The following is a 19,504-nucleotide window of genomic DNA, read 5'->3' on the forward strand; positions in this document are numbered from 1 at the left end:
TTCTGGGAGAATTATTTCTTTCCTGGGACCTTCCATTGCGGCGTGCCAATGGCCACAAATTGTCTAAAGGCCTCTGAGTCTACCAATTTATATGGCAGTAGTTGGCGGGCTAACGGTTCCGACAAGCCAGCGGTCAGCCGTTGGGCAAGAGGATTATCTGGCATCATTATTTTACGCTTGAACATTTGGGCCACGGAAGCCTGCTTTGTGCCAGATTAACGTGATGATGTCACGGTGGAAGGTGGAGTGGAGGACAAAAGGGAAAAGGAGAAGAGACAGGACGTGGAGCGCCAGAAGTGTGGCTTTGTGGGTTCTGAAGGCATTGCTCCCACTGTGCTCTGTGATGGGAGGCCATGTGTCTTCTTAAGGCGGTCGTCCCTAGTTGAGTGTTGGGCTTACCGTGACTTATGCGTTGACAGCACAGGCTGCAGATGGCAACACTATTGTCAGCAGCTGACAGCTTAAAAAAAAAAAAGCCCACACTGTGGAGCCATGTGCCGGCGTCCTGTGAGCGCAAGATGTGACCTTGCATGGTGGATGGCTCGCTCCAGATACATTTGCAGTCTGCTTTTTGCCTCCTTTGCAATGTGAGTTCTGCCTGCTTCTTCTCCTCCCTATCTGCTGCTCCGTCTCTCCTTCTGAACTCCCCTCCTCTTCCCTTGTTGTGGGCACCCACGTGACGTCCATTGACATGTCATCATAATCACCTTCACCACCACTGACATTAGAGATCTCGGAGTAGGCAGCAACAGTGGTGACCTTCCTCCTTCGGCTGATCTGGGTACTGTCGTCAGACGGCTGGGTGGCGGCGGTTTCTATCTCCTCTTCCTCATCCGATGCCAAGAATGGCTGTGCATCGGTAAGGTCTGGGAATGGATGGGAAAATAATTCCTCTGACTCGAGAGGAGGGGCTATGGTGGTGGTGTCTTTGGGGGTGCACACAGCAGAGGGTAAGGAGGGTGCAGAAGCGGAAGGCTGAGTGAGCCACTAAACCAACTCTGGTGCGTCCTTTGACATAATCGTATGCACCTTCTGCAACTTCCCACTTAGGCTCCGGCCTGGTGCACCTGCCGACCCCTGCCACCCCTGCGCAATGGCCTTCCTCTTCCACTGCCTGTCATTTTTAAAATGACAATATAATAACATTTGCAAAGACAGGTGCACTCTGCGGTCTTTCTAAACCCTCATACTGATGTTAAAATTTAGAAATTAGCCAACATATCCTACTGTGGACCGGTGCCAAAGTCCCTAGAGAAGAACAGTATTTGTGGAAGCTGATATATGGCAGGCCTCAATCAGTTTTTAGTTGAAGCTGGTATATCACCCTCAAGCAGTAATTTTGTAAACGCAGGTATTTGGAAAACCTCAATCACTATGTTTTTGGAAGCTGATAGATCGCAGCCCTCAATCAGTATTTTCTGGAAGCATACAAATACACTATAATATACTTTCTATGTTAGAAAGTATATTATGAGTATATCACACCTATCGATAGCACAACGTTACCAGTCCTTAAAAGGACTTTTGTGGCCCTGTTAGCTAGCGTTTAGTGTCCCTAAGTTCCTAACAGCCTGTCCCTGCTCCAAAATGCAACCCCTCCCTACACTGGCAAAACACATAATGTAAAATGGCTGCCAGATCGGGTTCTGTTATAGGGTTGAGGGTGTGTCCATGTGCTGAAACCTCTCAATTGGCTGTCCTGCCCCACCTGATGGATGTATCATGGGTCAAAGTTCGGCACAATGCAAAAGAATATGGCGCGCACGGACATCGCCATATGTTCGCCGTGAAACGACCGCTGGGCGAACCGCAAGTCCATCTTTAAACATCAACACTCACAGCAGGGAAGCTAGGGATTTGTGGGTATTGTAGTTTTGTGAGGGAAGATCAGTCGCCATGATACTCTGTGTGTTGCAGGCTCACATAGGAGTTAGACAAATGGATTGCAAGGTAAATAGAAAATCTGGTTATATGTATAGGTATGGGTTCTGGTTGGGTCACAGCTTGCAGCCTTAATGCAGTTTTGTAAAAATTAAGTTACTCTACCGGAATACCACTTTAATCATGTCATTAAACAGTTTTTATTACAATTGATTTGCTTAAAATGTTTTGTTTTTATTTTCAGCAACTGAACCATCCTAATGTCATAAAATACTACGCATCGTTCATTGAAGATAATGAACTGAACATAGTCTTGGAACTTGCAGATGCAGGGGACCTGTCTAGGATGATAAAGGTATTTGGTCAAGCTTGGTATTTAGCAGTTATGTTTACTTTGCTCCTTTCAGTGTACATGGTTCTCTTGCATTCTGTTCAGATATTTGTGCCTTGTTACCTTAAAAATGAAGTGGAAAAAAAATCCTATCTTATCTTTTCGAAGGTTAGTATTTTGAAATGGTTTAAATGGGCACTACCTTTCACTCCACTTTGTATAAATTAGTAGTACAGATTATGACATTTTGTAATATATCTAGGTAGGGATGACCCGATACCATTTTTTTAAGACCGAGTACGAGTACCGATACTTTTTTTTTTAAGTACTCACCGATACCAATTACCGATACCAATTATGGTGTGGTAATGTTTTTTACAGCAAATTCAAATTGAATTTAGTCATAGGGGAGATTTATCAAACCTTGTACAAACAAATAGCGGCACAGTTGCTTATAGCAATGAAAAAATCTAAACCTGGAATTTGGTTGCTATGGACAACTGCTTTACTTTTCCTTTGTACAAGGGTTAATACATTTATAAATGGGCATATATTATATAAGGAGGGGAATGGGCATATGAAGGGAGAGAATGGGCATATATGCCCATCCCCCCACCTTATTTTATTATTCACTGTTTGTCTATTGTAACGTGAAATGGAGAGAAATTAACTGAATTTCTCCTCCATTTCATGCACCGTACCCACCTGGCCTGCTGCAATCCTTCCCATGCCGATGCACCAGAGTACTGGGAGGAAGTGGCTTTAACTTCCTCCCAGTGCCAGTGTTCCGGCAAAACGGATCCGGCATTGCGGTCAGACCGCAAAAAAAAGTGAAAAAAAATAAATGCCAGATCCCTTTTTCCAGGTGACACCGGAAAGGCGCATCCGGCATTTCAATGCATTTGTAAGACGGATCAGGATCCTGATCCGTCTGACAAATGCCATCAGTTGGTATGCGTTTTGACGGATCTGGCAGGCAGTTCCGGCGCCAGCATAATGAAGGCGACTGAGTAGTCACAGACTGTAGGAGTGCTCCCAGTCTGTTAGATCCTTGGTGACAACCACAGCAGCCATCATCACAGCAGTCACTGGGGTTGTCACCCGCTTTCCCTGAAGTTCTCAATGCCAGATCCTCCCACTTCTGCTCTGGGTGGCTCTGCTTATGAGAGGCAGCCATATTGGCAGTCACCCAGCTTTCTCAGAATCAGATGCGGCTGGCAGACATAAGAATGGAGTCTGGACTGCAGTACCTGGGCTCTGGCAGCTCCTGCCATCTCTCCACCTCCGGCCCAGCTTCTTGCAGTCCCCTGAAGATAATATCCAGAACCCCAGCCAGAGGCGGCCTCCTTCTGCCGCTGCCGAGCCAGCACGTCCCCAGGGGGATAATATCCGCTGCCATCCCCAGGTCTGTGCGTAGTTGACTTGACATGAAACCGCATGGAACTTGAAACACCGCCGCAAAGAAGTCCCGCCCACACGCCGATCAGCTGGGAGCAGCACCACCGCCGCCCGGAAGAAGATGGGACAAGCCGCCCCCACCGCTGATCTGAGCCATGAGGTATCGTCGACATTCGCACGGGTACAAGTACTCGTGCAAATGTCCGGTATCGGGCTCCGATACCGATACTGGTATCGGGACATCCCTATATCTAGGCAAACAACAAAATGTGAACATGGCATTTTGATTTCTACCATTTCTAACAATTTGATCGAGCAGTGTGCTGCTCGTATCTTTATTTTTCCCGTGCTTTTCTTTTTGTCTGTTGCCTTTTTTGGTATCCAGCTTCCAAGTACAGACAGGCTGCTTAAGTCTTGGTGACAATTTTTCGCTTTCATTTTTGACCTCTGATATGTGCCCTAAGCATTCAGTGTGAATGTAGTATTTTTACAGGTAGGGTAGTATTTGATGATACATCTTCCATAAGTTTTTTTTTTTTTTCTGGTATAACTGAAGTTTTACTCATGTGAGCAACAACCGAAGAAGGTGAATGTCATGAGGAGAGAACCATTAGCGAGGACTACAGTTGCTGATGATTTTTGTATGGCCTTGGAAAATTCCTGTTACATGACTATTAGCAGAAGAGGTAATATTCTCCAAAACAGGTCCTTTCAGGGTGTCTGCTGCTGGGATCCATCATGATTATTGGCCGTGTCTACATCACCACCATGGAAAAAAGTCATAGGAGTCTTTTGAAATCAGTTGTATTGCCTTGTAAAGCTTGGACATGCCAGGTCCCCTTGAGTGAGAAATTCTAGCGCAGATTTACTAATCCTAATCATGGCGTAAGCTTAGTCAGACTGTCTAGACCTGCGCCAGATTTATTACAGGGTCTCAGGCTGGGAGATAAATCTTGTGCAGGAATAGACACCTTTCTCTGGCTCTGTGCCAACTATTAGTTAGCCAGAATTGTGGTGCAGAACAGCACATCTTGGACCCTGCCCTTTCCTGCGAAGTCCTGCTCCTTGACAAGCATGTCAGAAAAAAGTACAGAAAAACTAGATGGGCTAATTTGCACCACCTTTTAGACAGATTTTTGGCAAGATACATTAGTAAATCTGGGCCACAGTTTTTACCCAGTCTGTGCAGACAATGGAGATTTTCACTATGGAGCCTACAGAATTGTGAATTCAGCTCTTATCTATAACACAGGTTGTAACCTGGGATCAAGTACAAGTCAGGACTATGGAGTCGCAGTTAAAGCTAGTTTTGGGTGGAGTCGGTAGAAATGTACCTACTACAGCTTAAAATAAATATGATCTGTTATTAATATTGTGTAATTCATATATTAACTTTCATATAAAGTTAGAAAAGTTTTTTATTCTGCAGTGATCAGCAGGGTGTTCTAGTGGTGATAGAAAATAGTTTCTCCTCTCTCCGGTGTTCTCTCCTGTCAGTTATACCATAAACAGTGATGAGCAGGGTGTTCTAGTGATGATGGTTAATAGGTTCTCCTCTCTCCTGTGTTCTCTCCTGTCAGTTATACCATAAACAGTGATGAGCAGGGTGTTCTAGTGATGATGGTTAATAGGTTCTCCTCTCTCCTGTGTTCTCTCCTGTCAGTTATACCATAAACAGTGATGAGCAGGGTGTTCTAGTGATGATGGTTAATAGGTTCTCCTCTCTCCTGTGTTCTCTCCTGTCAGTTATACCATAAACAGTGATGAGCAGGGTGTTCTAGTGATAATCAGTCCTCACCTCTCCTGTGCTTTCCCCTGCCCTAATAACATAAACAGTGATAAGCAGGGTGTTCTAGTGATGATAGGTAATCAGTTCTCCTCTCTCCTGTGTTCTCTCCTGTCAGTTATACCATAGACCAGTGGTGGCGAACCTATGGCACGGGTGCCGGAGGTGGCACTCAGAACCCTCTCTGTGGGCACCCGCACCCAAGAAAAAGTCTATGGTGTACCAATATGCCTTAGACTTTTCCTGCCATTCATCAGCGTAGGAAGCACAGGCAGCGCACTGAATGTAGGCAGGCTATTATAGGTAAGTGATATCGTACATGGAAGATATACTATTGGACTGTAGTATTCAGGTTACATTGTATAAATATGTGGGTTTTGGGTTGCAGTTTGGGCACTCGGTCTCTAAAAGGTTTGCCATCACTGCCATAGACAGTGATAAGCAGGGTGTTCTAGTGATAATCAGTCCTCACCTCTCCTGTGCTCTCCCCTGCCCTAATACAATAAACAGTGATATGCAGGGTGTTCTAGTGATGATAGGTAATCAGTTCTCTCTCCTGTGTTCTCTCTGGTCCTGCGTGCTGGCTCCTATGTGTCCATCTTCCGGTCTATGGGCAGGGTTTTCTGCTCTTCTGAAGCCAATAACCATCTTCATTGGTGATATGTCTCCTGTAGATGCCAGTCATTGGCTGCAGTGGAGCAGATGACCATGCCCATAGAGGAGAGGAAGTAAACAAGCTGCGGACCGTTAGATAGACATGGGAGGCAGTGCGCAGGATTAGAGCTGCAGGTAAGTATTAATCTTTCCATAGCGGAGGCAGGCTGCAGGCATGATTGCACACGAGTCTAAGCTTTTCTGAGGACAAATTAATAATTTTATTAAAATTAAGTGTATAACAGTGTTTTCCAGTTATTAATTGCATATTTACTTACAGCAATTTAGAAAATGTCAGGAATTTAGAAATTTTATTTCAATAAATATGGTATAAGTTTTATCTTCGTTTTAGTAAAAAAACTAACAAACCACAATGTCACCATTTTACTACTGAAAATGCATTATTAAATTATTGTACATTTATGAAGGCATGTGATAAGATGGAGAGCAAGAAAATTTAAACTAGCACATCCAAAGTCACATCCATAAGGCTAACCTACAAACAGCAAACATAATATGGCAGCTCAATGTTAAACATGCAAACAATGGAACAAAGGATTAGGGATTATTGTGGATTACAGTGTTACTATATCTATTATACTTGAAAAATGAAAGCCCTTTGCGCACATTTTTGGTCAAATGTGTGTCGGGCCCATCTAGCAACGTCAAGGTGACTTCTGCAGATAGGTACCAAGGTGTGCTGCTATAATTTGTTTGCTGTCTGGAGTGTGATAAAATGTCAGAACTTTGACTTGGCGACTCCACAGCCCGGTATAAGTCATGCAATCTAATTAGAAAGTTTCACAATTTACTTGTAGATGAATCCTATCTGAAACCTGTGAAATGTTGTTCCGAGTTACACGTCTGTCTTATATTATTTATTATTATTTTTTAAGTATACAATATTCCTATGTTTCTATTCCTCAACTCATGAATTAGTTTTCTGTTTTATATAGGGGATAGACTGGTTTTCTAACGAGCTGATATTTCATCCATGCATATGTTAACAAGCTGATCTCCATCTTATTGACTTCAAACATTCTCTGATGTGTAAATCTGGTGTAGACTGCTTGTATGGCCACGATGAAGAAATCACAAGTTGTAGATCGATTTAATTTTCATGCAGTGTACTGTATCATTTGCGTAGGATACAAGTTGTTATAACTTGCTGTAAACTTTTCAAAGCTGTAGAACCACAGGGATTTTCTTGAAAAACATTTTAGATCACCTGAAGTCACAAGAGTTCAAAAAAAGAACGCTTTCAAAGAGACCACGCTAAAATCTACATATAAACATAGTGGAATCTGTGCTTTCTCTCCTCCGGTAAAATGGTAAAGTTTTTAGTTTTACCATTATAATTAAGTAGAAAGTAGAAATACCACTATAAACATGAGATCATCTGAAGTGCTAGAAACATGGATTTTTCACTTTTAGGGTAAAAGGGGGCTTTGCGTTACTACAATGGATCATAGTGTTTATATTCCTATTATATATAGAGCACCAACATAGTCTGCCGTGCTGTATCTCACAAAGAGGTTGTGTTTTATTTTAATGCTCAGCCACTTTAGATGTTCTCTCGCCAGAAATGCAAATTAGAAAAATCTGACGTGTGCCATGGAATCTGCAGCAGAAATCCAAGGGTGACCCGTGGTTTCTGCCATTGTCTTGCAGTTTGCATGGCATAGATTTGGCCATAGATTTAACTCCATGTTTGTTTGTTTTTTGTTTTTTTTCTGCAATGCAAATTTTAAATTTGCACACAGAAAAATCTGAACTACATGAACTATAAACTACAGCTTGAATTCTCATTTAAACCAGTGAGTGAATGTTTTGTGTTTCAAATTTCGGTATGGAAGTTGTGCTGAAATCTGCGACAGAAAAAAATCACTATTAAAATACCCATAATAAAATTGTAACCGTGAGATGGCTACTTGACCAGTAATCCCATTATAAATGACACAGTTGTAAGCGATTTTCCCATTTCAATATATATATTTTGAAATCTGCAGTAAATCCGCATAACACCCAGAGTTTTTTTATAATGTGTATATATATATATCCTGTATTTTAATTTTCTGTTTCTCTTTTCGTTTAATATTAGGGTACATTCACAAGGCCGTTTTCAGAATTATTGCAGTCTATAGTTCTAGTCACAATTGTAAAGGGGTTGCCCGATTTTAGATATTGATGACCTTTTCCTTAGAATAGGTCATAAGTGTCAGATCAGTGGGGGTCGGACTCCCAGCATCCCCGCCGATCTGCTGTTTGAAGAGAACGTGTTGCTTCTGCAACCACTGTGTTCTCTTTAATGTTTACTTGCTCGCTGCTGCAATTACAACTGCCCCTTCCCTTTCAAGTGAATGGGATGGAGGAGCTGTAATTACACTGCTTGCTGCTGCAGTGCTGACTGCAAGCAGGTACACTATGAAGAGAACAAAGTGCTTGCAGGAGCACTGCATTCTCTTCCAGTATCCCCGCCAATCAGCTGTTTGGAGTCGGACCTCCGCAGATGTGATACTTATGACCTATTCTGTGGATAGGTCATTAATACCAGAAAACCTCTTTAACAGGCCCTGAGTAACGGCCGTGAAAAATAGAACATGTCCTATTTTATCTGTTTTGACAGATTGACAGCCCCAATATATTTCAAGGGGCTGTTTTTAATGGCCATTTTTCACAAAGGCATCTGTGGGAAAAAAAGGCTATAAAAAAAATTGACAGTTTTGCAGTTTTTAATTTTAATATTTTTTTTAAATGTATGCTTACTTGGTCCAAAACTCTTACTAATTGATTTCCTGACAAAAGTTTACAAATTTTTCTTTTTGTTATAAACTACAATTTCTCTGCTGCCCCTTGCATGGTCATGTAGCTAAAGAGAACCTGTCTCCACAAAATGTAGTGCAATCTGCTCTTTCTGCTCTTACCACTATCAGTGACTTACAGCTATCTCTGTATACAGACTTGCACAGAGAATACTATCAATCAGCAGATGTATAAATAAATTATAAGTTTTCCCCACAAAACCAAATGCTCAGCATCTCCTGCTCCATAACATGCAGATTGCGGTGCATTTTGTGGTGACAGCAGGTCTGACGGCCTACACCAGGGATCGGCAATCTCCGCCCTTCCAGCTGTTCTGGAACTACAACCAGAATCCGGCAGGCTGCTTTATGCTGGGGCAGCCTACCGGATCCTTTACTTCACTGCCGGACCCCCATTAACTGCAATGGGGTCCGGAGGTGATCCGGCATAAATGCAACGTTTTATGGTCTGGCCGACAGCAGACATTCGCGCCGGATCCGGCAGACGGATCGCAGAAACGGAGATGTGAATGAAGCCTAAGAGCAAGCTGAGAGTTGTAGTTTCGCAGCAGGAGTTACGAAGTTTGCTAATCCCTGGCCCTTCCAGGATTTATACACCCCCCTACTGCACAACATAATAAATCCGTCTTCGGTAAGCTGCTATACTCCCTCTAGTGGAAGTTGTAGGCAGTCAGAATTTCACAATTAGAAACCTTGTGGAAAACATTTATGTGACATTATTATTAAGTTTTTTTTTTTTTTTTGCAGCATTTTAAAAAACATAAAAGGTTGATTCCTGAGAGAACAGTTTGGAAATACTTTGTGCAGCTCTGCAGTGCATTAGAACATATGCATTCACGACGTGTCATGCACAGAGGTAATTTATAAATGTAACATTTTTCCTGAACAGCTAATATTTGCCAGGTAATTGTTTGCCTTTTTATAAGAGAAATATTCCTAAGGGGGCGTTCACACCACAGATTCTATAGAGAAATTTTGGCACGGACATGTCCCTTCTGGGCACGGGCACAGCAGTAAGCCGCTGCTCCGTGATCCTCAGTGCTGCTTCCCATTGAGTTGTATGGGAGGCAGAAAGGACATGTCCATTGGCGGGTTCTGTAGAACCCATTGTGTTAATGTCCCCTAAAGGGGTTTTCATTTTTCCTGTCAATGAAGCTTTTAATCACTGTATATGGTTTACAGTTCCTTACCTTATACAGAATTTCTGCTTGCTCTCAGTGAATTAGAACATCTTTGAATACATCCAGAAAGCTAACTCTACTCTCCATTTTAGTGGATACAGTTGCATCCCGTCTAAGTAATTCTCTGTGCTCTAAAACTAGGTGTATGTATATAGGTTTGTACATTCAGATGTAAGCAAGAATATTTTCATCCAGTGACAGCAAACAGATTTAGAAAATTATTAGTAAATGAAACACACTGGGATCGATTTACTTACCCGGTCTAAAAGCAAACATGGACAAGACAGTTTGAACACTGCCAGATTTACCAGAGTGGCTGATGCTGAATAAGTTTAGTGCACCTTTTCTTTGGCGCCTGCACCTCCTCATAAATTAGGCGCATCGTCCAGCAGCACAGGAGATTTCAGAGACCTGCATCTTTGGTTATTGGCCCAGTGTGTGTCTAAACACTAGCGTTTTCATCAAGGCGTTTTTCCCCTGTTGAGAAGGTGCCTGAAAAACGTCATAAGCTTCAGCTTGCTGTTTTTTTGTTTTTTTTAAAAGACACAAAAAACTAGCTAAAAACGCAGTTTCCTGAATTTTGTATGTCCCATAGACCTTCAGCTCACATTTGTAGCTGCCAAGTAGACACTGCAAGAAATAAATGGGCAGAAGACACCACTAAAAATACAGAAATTCTGAAAACAATGCATAAAAAACCACATGTGTGAAATTACTCTTAGGATCCATTCCCACGACCATAAGGGCTCAGTGCCCATATTGCGGCACACGATCCGCAAGATAAGGAAACAGATGGGACCTGTCCTATCTTTTGTGGATCAGAAGCAGTACGAAGCGCCTCCATGGGCTTTCGAGTCCATGCCTCTGCACTGCAAAAGATAGGACATATATTTTGCTGTATCTTGCGGATTTCAGACCCATTCCGATCAATGGGTCCATACGGCTTGTGTCTATGCATTGCCCATACATGCCATAGAAATATTGTTTAGCTTTTTTTACTGTTTCTCAGGAGGCTGAGATTCAGTTCCTTCGTCTCCTGTATTTAGGGTTGGACTTGGCTTCACTGCTTTCGGTGTCTGCACAGTGACAGCCCAGGCACCTGTCATTCACTTATCCCAGCTTCTACGTTTTATAGAAATGTATAGCTGTATCTGTCTAGACAATGGAGAAGGAAATTTCATTGCATACTATAGTGCTGTTCATTAGTGGGGAGGCTGTGTGTGAGGGACGGTGTTCAGGGGTGGAAAGGGTTAACAAGAGCCGGGGTTTCAGGAGCTTGATGAGCTGCTGCTATCCTCCAGAAAGGGAATAGAGAAGTCCTCCAGATAATGTCAGTAAAAAGCTGAGAGTTACATTGTAGTGCAGCGATGGCTTAAATAATGGTGTGCTTTACGGCAGGTATTTTTTTATTTTAATTCATGGGTTAACCCCTTTAATACATTTGAGACACGGCCTCTGTGCCACAATTTGCAATAGGGTCAGAAATCTGCAGTTTTCACTATGCAGTGGTTAGTCTGAGGGTGGTGCCGCTTGTAGGATGCGGAATAAAACTGCAGCAGAGTATTGCGTTTACTTCTAAAAGAGGGGGAACAAAGCAAATCGCACACAGCAGATTTGATTTACATCAATTGCAAAATTGAGTTACATTAATATAATTCGCATCTGCTGTGTGTTTTCCGATACTGGAAGGAAACCTGATATAAACGCAGATATGTTGTTTCAAAAACCGCATGTTTTTGCCGCAAAGTGTAGCAGCACGCTGAAACTGTTGGGCTCTATGTATAGAGTGCCACCTCGCCCTAATAATGCATGCACTTGTGCACTTCAGAAGATCCCGTTGGTCAGCCCTGGAATGCGTTCTGTCCTGTGCCAGTCTGCATGGTTTCCTAGTGATGTCTTATTTGTGTGTTTGTCTGCCTGCTCCCTAAACTTGTGTTTTTTCTCCCAGATATTAAGCCAGCCAACGTGTTTATAACTGCCACAGGCGTGGTGAAGCTGGGGGATTTAGGTTTGGGCCGCTTCTTCAGCTCCAAAACCACAGCTGCACATTCTTTAGGTAAGCCGTCCTGAGAGGCACGGGTAGTGAGCGGGTGTTTTACTGCCCCGTCTGATGCCATGTGTCAGCTGTGAAACCCACAGCCCCCTCCGGAAAGCCTTATTAACCTGTGTTGGGGCACACACTATTAATTTCACGTAGCTTTCAGGAGTTTCCTGTTATGACGACCTTTAACCCTGCCACTGACATTAAAAGAGCCCGCTGCCATCATAACCACTGATTATTTATTTTATGGCTGCGCTGTTAAAATTTAAAGGGGAGAAAGAAATTCATGGGATTGGCCTACGGTAGAAGAACATTTTACCAGCAGTATAATGAAAGAATTACAAGTGCCCCATAAAAAGAAGCCTTTTTATTTGCTCTCAGAAAATGTGACAGTACTAGTCGGACTAGTTGTGTTTTCTGTACTTTTTTCCCCCATAATGTCTGTATGTTTTAGAGAAGGAAATGCTACAACATGGGGTCAAGTTTTATAGGGTAGGTACTGCCATAGTGTAACGCTGCTTAATTAAACACTGAATTACAAGAGACGTTCCCACTTCTCTGGTAGAGGAATACCTGGGTCTACGGGTACGGAAGATAGAGGGTTTCATTAACGTTTCTGGTGCCTTGCGTGTTTTTATCTTGGACACTGATTGACAGAGGTGACATTTGACTGTTAGATCGAGTGGGGGTAAGGTTAACCCTTCCTGTTTTGAAAGACTTAATAAATGTCTGCACGCATACTTTATAGTAATGGCTTTTTGATATGTAGAATGTTCCTTACATGGACTCTTAGTCTATGTTCTTCTGAATACACTGGGCTAAAATTAAAGGGAATGTGTCATCAGAAAATTACCTGTTGTATAAATCGTCCTTTTATGTTTAGCATTTTATTAAAGAATTTTTGATGGTTACTTTAAATTTTAACTATTTTATATTTAAACATTAAACCATAAAATCCTGCAGTTTTTGTGCTGGCCACTAAGCCAAATAATAAGCGCCACTTCTTGGTCTGTAGAGGTCACTTTACTGCAGTTACCTGCTTTATCTGTCATTCTAATCCTGCCTGTAGTGATATCACCTCTGTGTATAGATAAGACCAGATCCTCCATTTACAATAGGTGATTGTCAGAGCTTATTTATTCTTTCCTTGTACAATGACCTCTGCATAGGTCAGAGCCTAAAAAACTCTCACATAGAAGTCAATAAAATCCCCTCTTGTCCATTGTGTCTATGGCCCATGAGGCTGCCGTAAAGCAGTTTTCTTAATTCATTCTAAATGCTGTTAAGAACAGCTCAGGAAAGATAAACAGAAAATGAGGACAGATTAGACAAAAGTATGTGTGTCGCCCTCTGCTTTTAACTGTCCAAAAAAAAATTGGTGACATGTTTCCTAAAAAAAGGGGGAAGCAGCAAATGCTCTAAAACAACACAAAAAGTAGTCAGCCCACCTCTGATCCCCTGCATGTGTTCCGGCGGTACCAGCTGCCAGTTATGACTTACTATACCAGCATGTGACTTTTGCAGCCAATCGGTGGCCTCGTTAGTCGTGTGTCATACTTCCTGGTAGCACTGAGCTGCAAATTATGTTGAGAGCAGGTGCTTCAGCAGTAGCATCATACATTTTGTGTCTTATGTTGTCGGATACAATTTTGTCTGTGTATATTGGTAACAATAGATGGAATCAAAGTCTGGACATCACCTTTAGGGCTCATGCACACGACGAATTGCGGATCTGCAAAACACGGCTGTGTGCATTAAGTATTTTGCGGAATGGCCGGCCCCTAATAGAACAGTCCTATCCTTTTCTGTAATGCGATGTTTCGGCTCTACAATTGAGCCTTTCTCAAGCTTGAGAAAGGCTCAATTGTAGAGCCGAAACGTCGCTACACCATGGGTGAATACATTTTCTTGGATCTTATTTTATCCTGCGTTGGAGTGCTGCTCTTTTTTTGCACATTATATTTGGGTAAGCTTCAGTCCCCAGAGCATGCACCCGGCTACTTCATTTCTAAATCGGTGCTGCCTCCCATTTTGCCTATATATTTTTTTTAGGTTATATATATATATATATATATTTATTATTGCATATAATCCCACAATTTTCACAATGACCATTAGGTCTAACAGGTCATGATTTTGTGTTCTGTACAGGTAACTTTTCTGTAGCGGTTATTACCACAAGCAGAAATACAAGAACAATTAACACCTCTGTATAGATAACACAATAGGTAATCTCACAGTTTATCATCTCCCGCCTGACCTCTGCCCAGGTCCCATAGCACTAGAAAGCTCTCTATAGTCAATGGGGTCAGCTCCTGTCTGTTGTGTCTAAAGACACAAAATCTTAACATATTTTAAGCCTAGTGACCTGATCGAAAATTGCAGGATTACATGCATAAAAAATATATATATATACACAGTAGTGACATGAAAAAATAATAAAAATTGTAAAAAAAAATATTAAACCTAAAAATGTGATTTAAGCAGTAGGTCATTTTCTCATGATACATTCCCTTAATTGTAAGAAAGGGTTTTACAGTTCTACTTTGCCAAGCTCCTAACTTCAGTTTTCAGCTCTGGGAGTCTTCACAGTGTATTCAGAGGCACCAGACGTGTCAAATATTTCCTTCAGTCATTCGGAAAGAAAGTCGAGAGCTTTTTAATTCCCGCAGTTGTTTACTCCTTTAGCTTCTGCGCCTCTGTACCCTCCATATATTAGGAACCTTCTCTCCCCCATGGTCCTCACCAGCTAGAGCTGGTAGCCAGATAGGAACATAATTTATGCACTTGACCCTTAATTGTATAATCACATCCAGAATCTGAGTAGTTTTCTCACTTCTCTCCTACCATCTAAAAGCAAGAGAACCTGAAATTGCTCTTCTGACTTGGAGCTGTTGGAGGAAGTCCAGTTTGGTGACCATAACCTGTAGTACGGAGTGCAGCTTTATTAATAAGCGTGAATGAGTGGTTTTCAGTCTTACACTTACAGAAAAAACCCTTTTAATATGAGAGGGAGTTGTCAGAAGTGATCACTTTCTGTACAGTGATCGCTACACTGGAAATAAAGAAATATAATGTTATTGGCGTGAATAGGTAATATATGAAAGGACCGAGTCCGCCAGTGTCAGTCAGAGTCCTGGGTGGGAAGTTTACACTCTAATTTGTCCCGTATGTCTACTTGATGGACATTATACCAATATGTAATAGTAAATATAATGTACATCAACCTTATGGTGAGCAGCACTTTATTCCTTGGTTGATCCATAGTATGACTTATTTATGATGTTACTGAAATGTTCTGTAAACCACATCCGTACATGTGATGTAAATGTTCTTCAGACACATAAGATATCCTCTATAGTAGTGTGTTTCCTACTAGATACTTAGCACTGGTCCACTGAAATCCTCTAGAATACTTTTTGGAATTTTTGTATAATTAAAGGGGTTGTCTCACTTCAGCAAATGGCATTCATCATGTAGAGAAAGTTATTACAAGACACTTACTAATGTATTGTGATTGTCCTTATCGCCTTTTTTGATGGCTGGATTCATTTTTCAATCACATTAAACACTGCTCTTATCCAGGGGTAAATACCACCCTGCAATCCAGCAGCGGTGGTCGTGCTTGAACACTAAGTGAAGATGCTAGCCTCTCTGGTGACCGTGACCATGGGGAGTGCACAAAGGCTGGCACCGCGAGCACGGCCACTGCTGCTGGATTTAACTGTATCGCCGTCCTTAGCAGGGGTAGCAATATTTTGTGCTGAACTGTGGTGTTTGATTCTATAGGGGCTTTATTTTGTTTTATTCATGTAGTCCCTGCCTACTTGTGTTGTCCTGTCTTTTGTCAATTTGGATCTGCCTACAACATGGAACCTCTTTTTTTAGTTTTTTTTCCAGGGCCACCCAGTCACTTAGCACAAAGTCTGCCCCTGCTTTAACCTCAAAAATATTTTGAAGGCACAATAACAATAAAGTTACTTGAATGTAAACCTTGGATTTGGGGTTGGTTTGTGTATATTTCTACAGGCATGGACATTTTTATATAACCCATAAAGACTGTATGTTTGCTAGTGTGTGTAATTCTAGGTATGCTTTCCAGTATATCTGTCTATCTCTCACACTCTTCATTTGTTGTTTACAGTGGGAACCCCATATTACATGTCACCAGAGAGGATACATGAAAACGGATACAACTTCAAGTCTGATATTTGGTCATTAGGATGTCTACTTTATGAGGTAATTGAAAGAAAGATGTGTGCCTGCAATGGACCATAATAGCTTAATGGGGTTTTCCAGTAAAAAATAAAATTCTCAAGTGCCTGCAGCATGGCCCTGAAACAGAAGATTGATAGTTCCTGCTCCGCACCGCTCCAGTCCTCCACCTTCCAGTCCCTGTTCTGTGTACATCCAGCTGGCAATGAACATGGTCACATGCGCCGCTCCAGCCAATGATTGGCTGCAGGGGTGACGAGCTGCTTGCAGCCACATCGCCGCTCCAGGAGCAGTCTGGTGCTGCTCAGGGGGTGTCCTTTCTGCTGCAGCTCTTCCTGTAACTGACAAAGCTTTCTAACAGTAGATACAGCTGGTGGTAGTTGACGCACTGAACTTAGCCTGTGCGATCACTTCAGTGAGGTGGCCCGAGAAATAAGTAAAAGAGCAAAGTTGTTGGCACTATACAAAAGCATTCAGTTCCAGGTGCTTGTTTGAACATTACAGAATATTTTTGGGACAACCCCTTTAAGTGGGTTAGACTCTAGATAGGTGTCAGTGACCACTTTTGTAGGTTTTTAAGGCTTATGGTTATTGGCGTATAGGGATTGATCGATTTTCAAAGTTATCGTTATCTAACCTTGCCGATAACGCGTCCAGTGTGTGGTCACAGAACATGAGCGCGCTGCTGTCAGCACGCCATGTTCTCTCAGCAGCACAAGGGAGAAGGAGTCACTCTCTCTCCCTCCCCCCTGTGCCGCGCTGCCAATGAGGAGAGATGGGAGGAGGAGGGGCAGGCGCACTGCGCCACCAATGATGATTAATGTTTAATACAGGAGACGGGTGTGTCGGCGCAGAATCACATAGCCGCCACCCTGCGCTCATGTTCTGTGACCACACACTGGACGCGTTATCGGCATCTTTATCTAACCTTGCCGATAATGCGTCCAGTGTGTGGTCACAGAACATGAGCGCGCTGCTGTCAGCACGCCATGTTCTCTCAGCAGCACAAGGGAGAAGGAGTCACTCTCCCTCCCCCTGTGCCGCGCTGCCAATGAGGAGAGATGGGAGGAGGAGGGGCAGGCGCACTGCGCCACCAATGATCACATCTAATACAAATGCAGGAGGCAGTGCTCAGCGTATATGACAGGAAGCTGCGATCAGCAGCAGTTAACCCCTTAGGTGCCGCACCTGAGGGGTTAACTGCTGCCGCTGATCGCAGTTCCCTGTCAGAGGCAGGGTGGCGGCTATGTGATTCTGCGCCGACACACCCGTCTCCTGTATTAAACGTTAATCATCATTGGTGGCGCAGTGCGCCTGCCCCCCAGTATTAAAATCACTGGTGGCAGTGGCCACAGGGTCCCCTCCCCTCCTCTTCATTGGAGGCAGTGGCAGCTTCTGATCGGAGCCCCAGCAGTGTAATCCTAGGGCTCCGATCGGTTACCATGGCAGCCAGGACACTACTGAAGCCCTGGCTGCCATAGTAATCTCCCTGCTGCGGTGTGTAATATGCACAGGGCAGCAGGGAGAGTGTGAAGTCCTATTCATCCTAATAGAGCTCTATTAGGGTGAATAGGACAAGGGATTAAAAGATCCCAGGTTCTATCCCCTAAGGGGGGAAATAGTTATTAAATAAAAAGTAAAAAAAAACAAAACACCAAAATATTAAGTATAAATCACCCCCTTTCCCAATTTTACATATAAACAATAAACATATCACATATATTGCCAAGTCTGAAAAGTCCAAACTATTAAAGGGAGTCTGTCACCTACATAACATGTTTTAAACTGATGATATAGCTCTGTGGGAGGCAGATCCATAACACTGATGGTACCCATGTTTAGTTTTTCAGAGCCTCCAAAGTACCTAAAATGAAGTTTTAAAAATATGCAAATTACCTATCGCAAGTGCCCAGTGCTCCCCGCCTTACTTGCTCCTGACTCCTCCCCTCTGTATCGTCCGGCCAGCCCTGTATCCTTGCGGCGTCATTCTCATCTCCATTCATACCATTCATAATCTAGTGCCTGTTCGCTTCACCGCCGGGTCCGGGCATGCGCAGTACATTGCCCACTGTGGGCAGAGGCATACTGATATGCCGTGCACATGCGCCAGTTACGTACACCGGCGGAAAGCGCACAGGCTCTGGATTATGAATGCAGACGAAAATAACCCAGCAAGGATACAGGGCTGGCCGGACGATACAGAGGGGAGGAGTCAGGAGCAAGTAAGGCGGGGAGCACTGGGCACTTGCGATAGGTAATTTGCATATTTTTAAAACTTAATTTTAGGTACTTTGGAGGCTCTGAAAAACTAAACATGGGTACCATCAGTGTTATGGATCTGCCTCCCACAGAGCTATATCATCAGTTTAAAACATGTTATGTAGGTGACAGACTCCCTTTAAAATATTTAAAAAATCTCCTATGTGGTGAACACCGTAACAGAATTACCCCTTAAGGACCTAGGACGTACCGGTACGCCCTATTTCCCGAGTCCTTAAGGACCCAGGACGTACCGGTACGTCCTGACTTAAAATCTGTATTCCGGCGCCCCAGGGGTTAATTGGAACGGGATTTCGGCTGAAATCATTCAGCCGGCATCCCGTAACAATTGCGGGGGGGGGGGGCATTTGACCCCCCCGTATCGGCGATCGCAGCAAACCGCAGGTCAATTCAGACCTGCGGTTTGCTGCGCTTTTTGCAGTTTCTGATCGCCGCGGTCCCTGACCGCGGGGATCAGAAACTTTAGAGTGGCTAAAATAAATATTTTTCACCCCCCCTGCACCCCTGCACGATTTTATGCCGGAGGGTGGTGCGGGGGGGGTGTCGCAGGCGGTGGGGGCGTTGCGGGAGGCGGGCGGTGCGGCAGGCGGGATCGCGATCCCCCGCCCGCCTCCCATGAACGATCGTTGGCTTCTAGTGGTTGTACCAGGGTGCCAGCACATTGCTGGCACCCTGGTATAAACGGCTGACATCTGTGAAGATGTCAGCCGTTTAACCCTTTCCATACCGCGGTCCGTACGGACCGCTGTATGGAAAAAGTTAACTGTCATCGGTCAGGGAGCTCCCTCCCTCTCCATCGGGGGGCTGCTGTGCCTTTGCAGCCCCCCGATGGAGAGGGAGAGAGCCCACCTCAGCCCCGTGCTTACCCTTCCCCGTCTGCGAAGTTCTGAGCAGACGGGGAGGGTTCCCATGGCA

The 19,504-nt window shown here is 43.5% G+C and overlaps 1 protein-coding gene across 2 annotated transcripts in view; it reads left to right on the plus strand.

Annotated features, from left to right (window-relative positions):
• Positions 1-19,504, plus strand: part of NEK7 (NIMA related kinase 7) — a 132,469-nt gene that overhangs the window by 89,959 nt on the left and 23,006 nt on the right. For both annotated transcript variants that reach the window (XM_040407027.1, XM_040407028.1), the window contains 4 exons: positions 2,126-2,236; positions 9,620-9,728; positions 12,002-12,109; positions 16,239-16,333. In XM_040407027.1, coding sequence (XP_040262961.1) covers positions 2,126-2,236; positions 9,620-9,728; positions 12,002-12,109; positions 16,239-16,333 — 423 coding nt within the window. The remainder of the gene's footprint in view (positions 1-2,125; positions 2,237-9,619; positions 9,729-12,001; positions 12,110-16,238; positions 16,334-19,504) is intronic.

The sequence above is a fragment of the Bufo bufo genome, chromosome 9 (genome assembly GCF_905171765.1).
Source record: "Bufo bufo chromosome 9, aBufBuf1.1, whole genome shotgun sequence".
Lineage (NCBI taxonomy): Eukaryota > Metazoa > Chordata > Amphibia > Anura > Bufonidae > Bufo > Bufo bufo.